Source organism: Jaculus jaculus, chromosome 1, assembly GCF_020740685.1.
Source record: "Jaculus jaculus isolate mJacJac1 chromosome 1, mJacJac1.mat.Y.cur, whole genome shotgun sequence".
Taxonomy (NCBI): domain Eukaryota; kingdom Metazoa; phylum Chordata; class Mammalia; order Rodentia; family Dipodidae; genus Jaculus; species Jaculus jaculus.
The window spans coordinates 141,436,886-141,451,027 of NC_059102.1; the positions used below are offsets into that span (position 1 = coordinate 141,436,886).

Here is a 14,142-nt window from a genome sequence, read left to right on the forward strand (position 1 = left end):
AACACTAGGCACTAACTAATCTACCATGGATAGATTCGGGCTGTCATGTGCCTACTTCCTATCACTGAGATTTGTCACTTGTGGCCTGAAGTGGCGGATGCTTACAGGCGCAGGCTACAATGCTGGAGACCAGTGCCATGAAGTGGCAAGGGAGAGGACAAGGCTCAGAGTGGCTGACAGCGGCTGGCTGAGCTTGAACACTGGGACGGTGGCTCAGTGTGTCATGGGCTCAGCAGCACCAACACAACCTGCAGTGGTGTCCCCCTAAAACAGCCCTCCCGATGCTGCCTCCTCACATTAGGCTGAGCACGCATTCGGGGAGGGCAGGGCGTTCAGTACGCAACACTGCTCAACATGACCTGGGAGAGGTCTGGCACAGCTGCCGGCTTCTCTTCCTCCAACTCTACCCCTAGTCTCTGCTCCCCGTGACCTCAAACCACCTTTCAGTTCCATCTCCAGGTCTCTTTACTTGGCCTTCTGCTCAGCCTGGGCACTCCTACCTTTGGGAAGCCATTTTCTGCTCCTCTCGAGAGTGAGCAGAAAGCCCAGCCCTCAGACCACCCTGTGTGGCAATGGACTGGGGGGTTGAGGCTTGACCGGTAGCTTCTGTGTCCTTTCCCCAGATTCCAAGAAGGTGCAGTGTTGGGCAGGGCCCTCAGGATGGGCTTCGCTCGCCTCTTCCGTGTGTGGGGAGGAGGCCGGGCCGAGCGAGGAGCTTACCTGCGTGGGACTGCATGTGTTCTAGCAGGTTGTTGTAGAACTGGAACTGGATCCCACAGGCGCCGCAGGTATAGGGCTCTGGGGGAGACGGGCAGCATGTGAGGAGTGGCCCAAATTCAGACGCCCTGCCACAGGGCTGCAGGCAGCTTTGGAGGTGGGGAGTCAAACAGACTCAGGCTCTGGGTCTAGCCTGTCCACTGCCCTGTCACTAGCCTGTGACTAGAGGTAGGAGCATGGAGAGAGGAGGACACGCAGCTAGAGACCACTGCCTCAATGGAGTGGCTGCTTATTGAGTGCTTACTGCGTGCCAGGCACTGTTCTGGGCACATGGGAAGGTGGGAAGGACAACATCCAGGGACCAAGAACTCTCAGGGCATAGACCATGTCCCTCGGGGTTCACAGCCTAACCCTCTGCCAGAGAGGACAAATGAATAAATGCACAAATCAACACAAAACAAGGTAACATACAATGCAAGGGTGGTGTGGGAAGGGAAAAAAGAATGAAGAGAAAGGAGAGGTGGAGAGAGCCACGCGAAGTGGGGAAATGGGATCTGGTGGAAGAGGGAGGGGTGCGGCCAGAGAGCAGGCTGTGGGCAGCAGTACCACCTACATGGCCAAATTTGCCCAGTCCTCACACTAGTGCCTGGCAGACAAGAAGGAGGAGAGGAAGAAGGAAGAGGAGGGAAAGACAGGGAGCAGGGTGGCTAAGCTAGGCTTGGAAGAGAAGTCCTGAGGCTGCTTGGGATGGCCAGGAGAGGGGAGGCCTGTGCTGCCACCAGGCTGGGCTGACAGCAGCAGCTGTGACCTCAAGCTCTTCCCACTCGTCCACCCTCCTGGACCTGCCCTTGGGCTTTTCCCATCTCACCAGACCCAAGTCCGTGCCCTGGGGAGGCCAGGGGAGTTATTCCCTGCCTTGCCCTGCCCTCTCCAGCCCCCCGACAGGACCAGCACTTACTCTGCAGGAGAGGGAAAGGATTGGAAATCAGGGGACTTGCAGTTTCTGCAAAAGAGAAACAGTTTAGCTAAGTCTCTTCCAGTCCTACTGCTGTGAGGCTGTCATACCTAGAGAGCCAGGGGTACCCTTGGCAGAGGGGGAGCACCTGCCAGCACGTATACAAAGCAGGGGGGGGGGCTGGGGGCTGGCAGGGAGGCCACACCCTTCATAGAAGGCAGATTTTGTGTGGGCACTGGGACCACCAGATATGGCAAGATCGAGCACAGCCATTCCTCTATGATACACTCAGCTCCTGAATGAGGCCACAGGGCTCTGAATAAGGGTATCTATATGTGGCTACCCACTTTGAACAGGGCACCGGAACTGCTTCCAGGTTCTGACATGGACGGGAGTATCTGGTACCAAGCATACAAAACAGCTTAGAATGGGGCTACTTCTGAGGGCTGTTTGCTGGCATTTGGTATTGCTGGGGGTTCAAGCTGGCAATCACCCAATGCAGCAGGGAGCCAAGTGGGGTGAAGACAGTGTAGGCAGGAATCCTGGCTCTACCATTTGCAGTTTAGGGGGACATAGGGCTACAAACAGTCTTTCCTGAGCCTCAGTTTCCTCATCCAGAACATGAGGGTCACAGTCACACTGCCCCTGCGGGGCTGTGGTGAGGGGAAGAACACGAACAACACACAGAGCTCTGAACACATGCTCGGCACACTGTAAGCGCTCAATAATGCAACGGGAGCAGCCCGTGATGGCGTCGTTAACTGACTGATTATGTTGTCCCGGTGGCAGTGGCAGTGGCAGTGGCAGGAGAGGCACAAGGGATGCAACACAGCTTTTCTGGAAGCCCAGGGCATGACAGAAGACCCAGGTTCAAGTTCCTCACTGCTGCTTAACTCTATGTGGCACCAGGAAAGTCATTCCATCCCTTGAGGCTCACCCCTTGGCCAGGCTGGATATATTAAACCAACATTTCTGCTCCACCCATGGGCATGTGGGCCCCATTTCTTGGTTTACTACAAAGCAAAGCAAAACCACCCAACAACTACCTACATACTCTCTGGGCAGGGTGCTGGCTAAGCGCTCACAGGCTTCAGGCTGTTCATGGTCCTCGAGCCACTTACAACTGAGGAGGAATTTGGGGCTAGCCTAAGCCACCCACTGGTAGGCAGTGGAGCTGCATTCAAACCTGGGATCTAAGGAGACTGGGGCTCCTAGTGGGCAGAAGCCTCCAACTTGTGTCAGCTCTCCTGGGCATTTCTTTGAGTCCATGATAGTCAAGACGTGCCCACCATCTGTTTATACCAGGCAGTGCCCAGCATAGCGTTGGCAAATACTGAGGTAAATTCAACTTCAGCTATGGAGTGAGCATCTCTCATACAACCACAGTGGCAGAGTGCCTGTCCCCTCCTGTCCTAGCTGTCACTGTGCATATCATCTTGCTGTCCCTTTCTTTGACAGAGGCTGCTCCCAAAGCTGTCTGGCTGTAGGCTCCAGGGCTCTGCAGGGTCCTGTACGAGGCAGCCACCAGAGGGTGCCAAACACCACTGGGAGACTTCAAGTGAAGCCAAGGGCTGCCCAGGCTAGAAGGTAATCTAATACAGGGTCCCAGGTCCAAGTGGGGCCAGAACTTGGGCCCTCTGGCTCTCCTGAGAGCCCTTTCTACTATATCCCCTTTGACTCTCGTGGACAGAAACAAGCTAGGATATTACCCTTAACTCAGCAATGGCTCTCTTAGGCCATGCATCTGGGCTGGCTGGGTTGCCAAAGGGCTGGCTGAGAAAGGGGAAGTTCCTCTCTCCATGAGTAAGGGACAAAAAGGAGCCACAGAAGGGAACCCATGAAAGTAAAGGCCCCTTTTGCTGCTGCCTGGCCCTGTCGTCTTTATTTCTAGGCTCGGCCTCTTCCCCACAAGCATGCACCCGAAGACCTTCAGCACGGGCACTACCGGGTGGGAGGTGCGTGCGGCTGCATCACGGGCACACTCACCGCTGGAGTTCTGCGAGCTGCTATTGGTCTCTTCAAAGTGGTTTTGTGCTTTGCCTTCTACTCTCCGACTGAAGGCGCTTTCTGCTGGGAGGGGGCAGGAGAGAAAACAGAATGCCATGGGGAGTGGTCAGCACAGGCTCTCCCTGGGGGGCCTGGGCACAGCGAATGCAGGGGACTCTACTTGGGAAAGCAGCAACTGGGAGCTTCCAGAACTGTGGGCCACACTGCCCTGAGTTGGCTGGTGCTGTTCCAAGGCCCTAAGAGATGCTCTGAACCAGGGTCTGGGAGGTACAGAAAATGGGGACGGTGACCTACCCAAGAACATAGTTATTTTGCCAATGAGCAGATGGCAAACAGGCTGGGTGGAAGTCCATCTTTGACTTTGGGGCCATATGTGTGACTCCATGTCATTCGAGCCTGCCCTCCACTGCTCCCACTCAGAGATTCTGCTGCCACAATACCCACAGGAGGATGGCCGCCTGTCCTCTGGGGGTGGCTCTGTCCCAGCAGGAGACTCAGGAAGCAGGGGTCTGTCCTTTCTGGGCTGCAGGGAGGGGATCCTGGGGCAGAAGGCATGACAAGGGGAGGGAGGCCCCACATGGCTTCAGGAAAAGGTCAAAGACCACGTGAGGAGGGTCAGAGTGACTGGCTTCCCCTGAGCTATGTCTGGCACTTTCCCAAGTGGCTTACCCAGGTTCTCTGTGGACTTCTCATAATGGAGAATTAGGATCCACCCATGTGGAACTCGCACATGCATCCCCAATCCTACGTGCAGAAGAGAGCCCTGCTCTTCTGTGCTCCTGACCCCACAGCCCTGGCTAATCCAGAGGAAGAAAACAAGTCGTTTTGGGATGTTGAGCTGATCCTTCACCTTTAATAAGGAGAAGAAGCTTGCATGAAGATATAAAAGGCTCAGAGAGATTCAACCAGAAGGGGACCCATTGGGCTTGATTTAACTGATCCTGCCCTCCCCCCCAGATATCAAGGGTTCTGGCAGAACACCATTTCAAATATTAGATTCTGTAATATCCTCACTTGGAGAAATGCCCTTCCTCACCCAGTGACCTTACCCCACAGTGGTGCTGGGCGTGGGAGGTCATGGGGTGACAGATGGGAGAAGAAACCAGAGGTGGCTCTACAGGCCTGCACAGTGCTCTCCCAGAGCAGCTCACAGCCTCCTTCCTATGGAAGATGCTGCCTTCTCAAGGACCACACTCCTTTCTGCCTGAACTGAGCACTTCCAGACAGCATCAGTTGGCTGAAAGCCTTTTGGCCCTATCTACAGGAAGGCACAGGCTCCCACTCCTGCACACCTACTGAGTGCATGGCCGGCACGGGTTCAGAGCCTTGCCAACGAGCCTGTGTGGACACGCCAATTGACGGGCAGAGCAGCAGGGCCTGGATGTGCTTCTAATACTAATAGCAAGCAAGGCTTCCCCTGGGCCGATGCTCCCTCTGCAAGGTGCTCTGAGGTAGAACTGATTCTTTCCAACTCGACCTTGTATGCAGGGAGGCAGATATGCAGGATTTGTGTTCTGAACGGCACCTGGGTAGGAGCTGGCACAATCCACGTCACCTATTCCTACAGTAAGCTTCCTAAATTCTGAACTTTCCCTGCCCAAAGCACCTCTGGCTCGAAACTGACGTGTGGTGTTCCAGGTGAAGCGTGTGTGCATCCCCGTGCATATGCACACATGGAGCCCCATCCTCCGGCTCCTGCTAGCTTCCGCTCCCAACCTGGTGACACCAGCAGATGGTGACCCCGTGTGATCCAGCACAAGTCTTCCGAGCCCCATGGAGGCGGACCCAAGCATGTCCATGGCTTGTTGGACACTTGTTTGGAGACAGGATATTCAGCTGCACTATGCCACTGCAGTCACAGTAACCACCCCCCCCCCCCCGACCCCTGCCCCAGTCACAAAGCTCAAGAGCAAAGTCACTCCTCCGCTTGTGCTGAGTCTGTGGCTGAGGAGACCGCCACAACCGGGCTGTTTTCCACTTTTTGTTTTTGTGGCACTTGAAGTCAAACCCAATTTCTCCCCCACTGAGCCATATTCCAGCCCTCTTCTTTTACTAGGAGACAGGGTCTTAACTATGTTGCCCTTGCTGGCTTTGAACCTACTCTGTAGCTTAGGCAGACCTTGAACTTTTGTTCTTCCTGCCTCAGAGCCTTCTGACTGCTGTGGAAATACAACTGTCGTATCCCCTTACCTGAAAAACCTGACTTCAAGGTTGACTGACTCTCCTACTTCAGGAGATCCAAGTACAGTACACAGAAGAAGCACAGTTTGGCCCAGATTGGCCTCTTGAAGCAGAGGAAGGGCAAGCATGGCTAATTACTCAGCTAGGTCACCAAGACCCCAGTAGCTCTGTCACCTGAGGTCGGTGAGCTCACCCTGCAGGCTTTGGCCTCCTGAGGGCACCTAAAAAATATACAGCCCCAGCACTGTCACTTCTGGCCAGTAACCTAAGGCTTGCCCATGCAAGTCTGAATCCAAGGATTCCTGGAAGCTGGTACTCGGCACACAGTAGGTCTTGTGTTCTGGAGAAAAATGATCATTGGGGTCTTGATTGCCTGTTCATCCTTCCAGAGCCAGAGTGCATTCCTGCATGGACCTATAAACTGCTGGAGCAAACATCACATCCTTTGGTTTCCTGCCAGGCATCTACCTTCTGTAGGACTTTGTAGGGAGCGCTTGGGAGGGGGAGGCCAGGGGAACAGAGCTCCAATCAGACACCCTGCTTCATGGAGAGCAGCTCTGAGCTGATGTGAGCTCTGGACTGAGCATCCTGAAAGGTAGAGAGGTACAATCTCACCACAGGGTCTAGGCACATGACACAACTGGGCTGGGATGATGTAGAGACAACAGTGTGGTCACAGTGGGAAATGACGCCTGTCACGGGTCACTATGGCATGGGCGCAAGCAGTGGTGGGGACTGGAAAGACACAGTGCACAGGCCCTTTGAAAGAGGCATCAACTGTTGGCCTGTAATAATGTTGGCCCAGGAGCTCAACCTGATGTTTCCACACCATCCAAAGTTTTACATGAAATCTCCTCAAATGCTGCCAATTTTTTTTTTTTTTTAGTTTTATAAAAGCCAAACAAAACAGACCCAAAAGTTTTTGACAAAAATATAATATTACTTAAAAATTTATTGCAAATCCTGTTGTATAGCTTCTGACTAGGGGGGCCAGAACTTGGCCCAGAGAAGACAGGTATTTTCCTGGGCCCCAGACCTGGTCAGGGGCCACTAGGCCTAGATCTGTCCCAAAGTATGATGGAACCTCCACTCTTACTCTTGCAGGGAAACAGGTATGGCAGGTGACAGGCGAGTCAGGGAGCCTAGGGGCTGTGGGTAATGGAGGTCATTGGTACCTGCGGTTGCCTTGCTGGCCGGAGATCCCGAATTTGGAGTGCGGAACGTCTGTGTCTGGGTGGCTGGAGGGGTGCGGTGGAGGAGGGTGGTACATCGGACCACGGAGGACGGAGCCTTTTTCCCGGACTGGCTCACCTGGGTCTTCGCTGCCACGAAGCGTGGAGATGGGGCAACCTCTGGATGGGAACACTCGGAGCCCGTGTCTGGATCATCCGGCGGCTCCCACCCGGGGGCGGCACCTGAGAGGGTCACGCTCTCAGTCTGGGGACCCTCAGAGCCTGATGAACGAGTAGCCCTTCAGGCCGCAGGTCCCTGTGTGTCAGCATTGGGACTTCTCTGCCCAACCTGCTCTCAATCCAGAGAACAAGGACTTAAGCTCCTACTGGGAGTGGAAGAACATCTGAGAGTCTAGACTTTCCCTAGCCTCTCCTTGAGGGAAATCTGACTTCCAGTTCATATTCAGTTAGCTAGAGGCCACTGCCATCCCACCTATCACCACATCTGACCAGCCCAGGCTCTAGGTATCTAAGACCTCAGCCTGTGCCCATGCTTGGGGCATGGAGATTAGCACCTTGGGCCCAAGTACATGTCCTAGCATATTGGCGTTTCAGCCCCTTTCCTCCAAATGAAGGCTGGCTTAGAAGTAACGATGGAAAGCAGATAGCAGGGACACACTTGGCATAACTGATGGTGTGCTGGGGAAGGAGAAGAGCTCTGTAGCACCCCGTGGGCAAGGCTAGGAACTCTTTTTCTTAGGGGAGAGTGCCTGTCATAGAAGTGCTGCTGTCCCTCTGGGGTCTGGGATGCCCATGACCCCACCTCCTTCACTTGCATCCCCTAAACAGGACAGTCCTGAGTTCGCTGGAGCAGGCCCAGGTAGTTTCCAGCTCGGGAGGTCGTGGGTGCCCTGAGCATAGTGGGCTTGAACCAGTAAGCTGTCACCTGGCCCACTCCTCTATGGGAAACAAGAAGTAGGCAAGGCCTGCTCCCTCAGAGATCCTGCAGGGCCTGAAGCCTTCCCCCTGAGGGCAGGAAAGGCACCAGGCAGAGAAAGGAGGGTCCTTAGTGCTCTCCAGGGAATCCTAGAACCCCCGGAAGTGAACACCATCCCAAGGGCCCTGGCCACAGCTCTGAGATACTTTGGTTCCTGCCTCTGTGGTGGTGGTAAGACCTCATTATAACCCAGTTCTTAGGATGGCATCCGTCCTGGGCATCAGAGACTCCATCCACCCATCAAAGCCTGAGATAAAAGACCTCTAACCTCTACCCATTTCTAGGACAGATGGGGCAACTGAGGTCTAAGGAAGCAAAACACAAGGCCCTGTCAAGGGGTGGCGCTCTGCGCATGACTGCCACAGCAGGGCCACCCGATGCCAGAGCAGGGGAGTCCTTCAGTCACAGCTTTCCTCACAAGCTCCAACCCAGCCAAGGAGATTGCAGGGCCTCAGTGCAGAGGCTCCTATCCTTTGGACTCACTTTCTGACTCAGGAATGGAAAGGTCTGAGTGGTTAAGGACACTTTCCCAAGTTTCCTTCTCTGCTCCTCCTACTCTTTCTGATCCAAGTCCAACCAGGATAGTTCAAGTAATGGTTCCCCACTCACTGCTAACACCAAGTAAATTTACATATTCAACATGAAATGGGCGCCCAGAGTCCATCTTGGATTTTACTACTGTCTATCTATGGGAGGAACAGTTTGGGGACCAGGGCTGAAGGATCACTGTCGACCTACACTGAGGTTGAAGAGGCCAGCCCACCTCCAAAGTCCAGCTCTATGATATCCAGCCTCCATATGTCCCTGTGGGGCTTTAGTCTCTTTCCCCTGCCTACCTCCATTAATGAGGGGATGGCCCTTGCTGAGAGGGCAGCCCCATAGAGATTTTGAGAGACTTCTAGAGAGCCACAGAGGCATCCTACAATAACCACTCCTCACATGCAAACTGCTACTGCTTTCTCTGCTTAGTGACATAAAAATCAAGGTCCAGGTGGACCAATGAACCTTTCAGGTCCCATAGGAAGTCAGCGCTGGATGGGACAGGGGTTCAAGCCAGACAGCAGCTCAATGAGGCTTTTGTAGAACTTGTGCTTCAACAAACCCTGGGACAATAACTCATATTCAGAGACCTAGGCACCGGACAGACTGTGAGCAACAGCCTGGCAAGCTGCTTTAATTTGAGAACCTGTGAAATGACTTCTGGGGCATGTTCTTTAGCTGATTTCTGCCATGAGAATCCTTGTGGCTGGGACCTCTAGGCCTTGTCTAATAAACACAGAGCATCGCCGGTTGCTCCAGCCACCCTTTCTAAAACTTGCTCGCCTCTTCAGCCAGCTTCTTCCCAATCCCTTTGCATCATCACTCTTTCAGCTCCTCTAATACTTGTTCCTGCTCAAGCTCATGACCTTTGCCCATGCTATGACTCCCTGTCTGCAACATCCTCTCTCCATATCATGACTGCTGGCCCTACTTACTACACTTACACAGCACTTCTTCAGAGGGGCTTCCAAAACAGCCCCTCCTGGCCATGGCTGTCCCTTTGCTACTTCCCTTCCAAAGACTGACTGTCCTCAATGACACATGCTGTGATATTTGACCTACCTTTTTCCTTCTCTAGCCTGTATGCTCCCTGAAGCCAGGGACTGTCCAGTTTTTTGCTTTTCCCCTGGAACTGAGCGTGGGTCTATTACCTTACTTAAACAGAAATTGTACAATCTGAGAGTCAATGCATAATTAGCTAGGGGTGCTCAACCCAGAACGCTGAGCAGGATGTCCAGTGTGAGGATATAATGGTGCTGTAAGGCTGTCTGGCCTGTTATTTTCCCACTGCCCCAAAGGATTACAGTAGATGGGATCAGGGAGCTTCAGAGAGGCCTCCACTTCAGAGTCACTATGTAGGTTGAGCCTAATAAAGAATGAATTCTGACAGGCTCCCAATGGTTAGCTCTATTTGCTAGCCTCACATGGCACACTGCCATGCTGGAATTGCTACCTAGGCTCACATTAAGAATGAGAGACCCACACAGACTGGCTGACAGATAAGAAACCCCAACAATGATAGAGTATCAAGTCCTTTGTGCAAAGCAAAAAATTTAACTAGAGGGAAAAGAAAACTTGGAGAAAAATAACCGTGTCTATAAGAAGGTGTAGAGATGCGTGTATGTGTGTTGTGGGGTGGCTCCAAAACTCCACAAGGTAGAGGAGGTGAATTCGAGACCCCAGATCATGAGTGCAAAGGCTGGAGGTGAGGAGGAATGGCAAGAGAAATGCAGAGGGTTCAACTTGGGAAACCTATGTAGATTTTCACCCTGGAAAGAAAACTTCTGGACATGATGGAGTGAGTGGGACAGGCCCAGCCCGCCTGCCATATCCAACTGTCAAGCTAGACAGAGACAATGACTGACAGTCCTCCATCAACACGTGTGACCCACAGAGCAGCACTGGTGGGCCTCCTGTGCTCACTGCAGCTTTCTGCTCAGGCAGAGAGGTGGGGCTAGAAGAAGCATGCCAACTCACTGAACCGCGGGACAGTGGTCAGAGGCCAGGATTTCTGAAGTGGCAGGAATTTTCAGGGCAGCAAAAAAAGAATTCCAGAAATGTGCAGAATGGCTTTCTTGATGCCTTTAGCTGAATGTTAAACTTGACTTAAGCAAGGCTAAGGAAAAAACAGCTAAGAGGGGCAGGAGTGAGGTGCTGTGACTCAAGTGAAGACTTGAAGGTTGCTTAAGACTAGAGGATATTTAGGTCCCCACCTGCCAGAGAGGAGACACACTCCTGAGTAAGTCACACCTACAACTGAGACTCAGATAGATCACGCTTTAGAAGAACTACTGGAACCACAGAATAAGAACCACTTTAGACTTGTTCTAACCCAGCTTAAAAATAGACTTTGAAGTATCAAGTTGATCTATAAGCACACTAACTGCCTGCCAGAGCAAAGGCACCACTTTTTAGAGGAAGACAACAAAATCCAGCCACTTAGCAACATAGTACCCCAAATATGCAGCACTTCTTTTTCAGGGGAAGCAGGAAAATACTGCTGATATTTAAGAGAAAAACCTGCTGCAGGAACTGAAATGACAGAGATAGTGGAGTTAGGAGATGAAGATTTTTAAACAGTAATTATCAATACTCCCAAAGGTTTAAAGGAGAGCAGGAATGTGACAAAGAAAAATGGAAGCTATACAAAAGACACAAAATGGATTTTACAGAAATTAGACACTGTAGAAGAAAAGATTAGAGAATGTGAAGTGAGAACAATAGAAAATATTCAAACTGAAGCACAGAGGACACAGGTTGGAAAAATAAAGTGTCAGCTGATTTGTAAACACTATCAGATGGCTAACATACGAAATTAAGTGTCTTGAGAGGAAAAGGAATTAGGGGAAAAAACTATGACCCTTTTGATCAAAGAAGCTCAATGAACTTCAGCTAAACTAACATACCAAAATCAAATTGCTAACTTCCCTTATTACAGAGAAATGTTTAAAAGCAATCAGTGGTTAAAAAAAGGATACATTAAATATATAAAAGCAATCAGGATGATCTGACTTTTCATCAGAAACCACATAAGTCAGGCGATAAAGGAATAACAAGCTTTAAATGCTAAAAGAAAAAGTTCTTAAGCTAGAGAGCTCCATACCCAGAGAAAATTCCTTTAAAAATGAAGGTGAAAAAGAAACATTTTCACTTGAAAGGATCTTTCACTGACAGACCTACAATAGGAAAGGAAGGTCTTCAGAAATAAAGGAAAAGTCATAACAGATCAAACTCAGATTTACCACAGTGTGGGGTTGGGGAGATGGCTCATGGGTTAAAGGCCTTTGCTTGAAAGCCCGATGGCCTGAGTTCAATTCCCCAGTTGTTGGACACAAAATGGCCCATGTGTCTGTGATTTCAACACACTTATAACAATGGGAGGCAGAACCAAGAGAATCCAGAAGCTTGCTGGCCAGCTAAAGTGTCAGACATGCAGCAGCAAAGCAAGAAGGACCCTGTCTCAAAAGAGAAGGTGGAAGGGGAGGACAGACATCCTGTCCTACACATACGCCTGGTCTGTACATGGCATATTTACACACATATATCCACATATACACACACAAATAATAACAATAACAAAAATGGTGAACAAGTTGAGTAAATATAAAATATATTTTCTCACTGCTTAGTTACTTTGACAAATCATTGTTTCTTTAAAGTCAAAAGTAAATGTTGGGTTAATAGCATAGGCAAGTGTAAATACACGGTAAAAACAGCAAAAGGAGGAACGGAGAGATGATTTAGTGGTTAAAGGCACTTGTTTGCAAAGCCTGACAGCCTGGGTTGGATTCCCCAGGACCCATGTAAAGCCAGATGCACAAGCAGCATATGAGTCTGGAGTTTGTTTGCAGTGGCAGGAGGCTCTGATGGGCCCATTCTCTACACCCCCAACCCATTCTCTGCTTGCAAATAAATATAAAATAGTTTAAAAAATAGCAGAAGGATAGGAGGGCAAATGAAAGTATATTCCTGTAAGAGGTTTTTATGTTTGATGTGGAATGTGATGATCTAAACTCATGATGGTCTATAATATGTATAAGATGTATATCAACCACAAAATGAAGAAGAGTCAGGAGCAGAAAGTTAACAAAATAATGGAAAAAATACCTCATTATTAACACATCAGGCAAGAAAACAGGGAAAATGAAAAATATGAACAAATGGGAAAAACAGAAAAATATATGGCAGTAAATAATGATGTCTAGAAGTTATACTAACTGTAAATGGATTAAATAGTTCAGTTAAAAAGCAAAGATGAGGGCTGGAGAGATGACTGCCTGAGAAGCCTAAGGACCTAGATTCAATTCCTTAGAACCCGTGTAAGCCAGATACACATGGTGGCACATGCATCTGGAGCTTGTGGCTACAGTTTCAGTGGCTAGTGGTCCTGGCACACCCCTTCTCTCTCTCCCTTCCTCCCTCTGTCTTTCTCTAATAACTTAATGAAAAAAATTAAAAGCAAAGATAAGCTGGGTGTGTTGGCACACACCTTTAATCCCAGCATTCAGGATGCAGAAGCAAGAGGTTTGCCATGAGTTCAAGGCCACCCTGAGACTACATAGTGAATTCCAGGGTAGTGTGGACTAGATTGAGACCCTACCTCGAACCTCCCCCCCCAAAAAAGGCAAAGATTACCACAGTACAACAGTAGATTAAAGCACAAGAAACATATACACATACTCCAAGTATAAGGATACAGAAACAAAAGCAAGAAATGAGATATACTCTATAAAGATTAATCCTAAAATACCTATAATGGCTAAGAGAAAGGAAGATTTCAGATAAACAAGTATCAGAAAAATAGGAACAGTACCATGCCATTTTAATACAGGTCAGTTTATCTAGATACAATGGTCCTAGTGTGTGTATCTAATGACAGAGTTTCAGCCAAGATGGAACAAAAATGGACAGATATTAAAGAAGAAATAAAAAAAATCCACAATTACAGTTGAGGATTTTCATATTTCTTTTTTAATACTGGATTATGCAAACCTATTTCTTTCACAAAGTAAACCAAGACAGGGTACAAAGGCTTGAATATTATCAACTAACTTAACAGACACTACAAGATACATCACATATATATTAAATATCAGCACACATATCATATTTATCATTTATTTATATTTGTCTGTCTGTATGCCAGGTAAACATGAAACATACAACAAGAAGTCATACATATAATAGGTCATAAAATATATCTCAGTAAATTTCAAAAAATTAGAAATCAGGGCTGGGATGGTGGCTCAGTGGTTAAAGGTACTTGCTTGCAGAGTCTGCTGATAGTAAACATTTTTTTTTAAAAGGAATCACATAGACTATATACTCTGACCACAATGGAACTGAATTAGAAATCAATAAAAATTTTGAATAATGAACTGCCAAATGTTTGAAATTAGGAAGGTTGGAAATTTTTTAAAATATTCCTTTCTACATAGAAAATTCCAGGTTTGACAGTTTTACTGTTGAGTTTTTATATAGCACTTATAGAAAATACTTGTTCATAAAGTTTAAGAGGAAGAAATTTCTTTCCAAATTTATCCTATGACATAGCATTTCTGTGACACCCAAAG

General features: G+C 49.3%; 1 protein-coding gene across 10 annotated transcripts in view; it reads right to left on the bottom strand.

Moving 5' to 3' along the window:
• The window catches only part of Znf618 (zinc finger protein 618), a 210,889-nt gene that overhangs the window by 17,235 nt on the left and 179,512 nt on the right, over positions 1-14,142 (bottom strand). For 3 of the 10 annotated variants that reach the window (XM_045143945.1, XM_045143921.1, XM_045143917.1), the window contains 4 exons: positions 7,036-7,275; positions 3,659-3,742; positions 1,676-1,720; positions 721-798 (listed from right to left, as the gene is read on the bottom strand). In XM_045143945.1, the coding sequence (XP_044999880.1) occupies positions 721-798; positions 1,676-1,720; positions 3,659-3,742; positions 7,036-7,275 (447 nt within the window). Of the gene's footprint in view, positions 1-720; positions 799-1,675; positions 1,721-3,658; positions 3,743-7,035; positions 7,315-14,142 lie in introns of all 10 variants that reach the window. The other 7 variants (XM_045143955.1, XM_045143949.1, XM_045143908.1 and 4 more) reach the window with 6 other exon arrangements.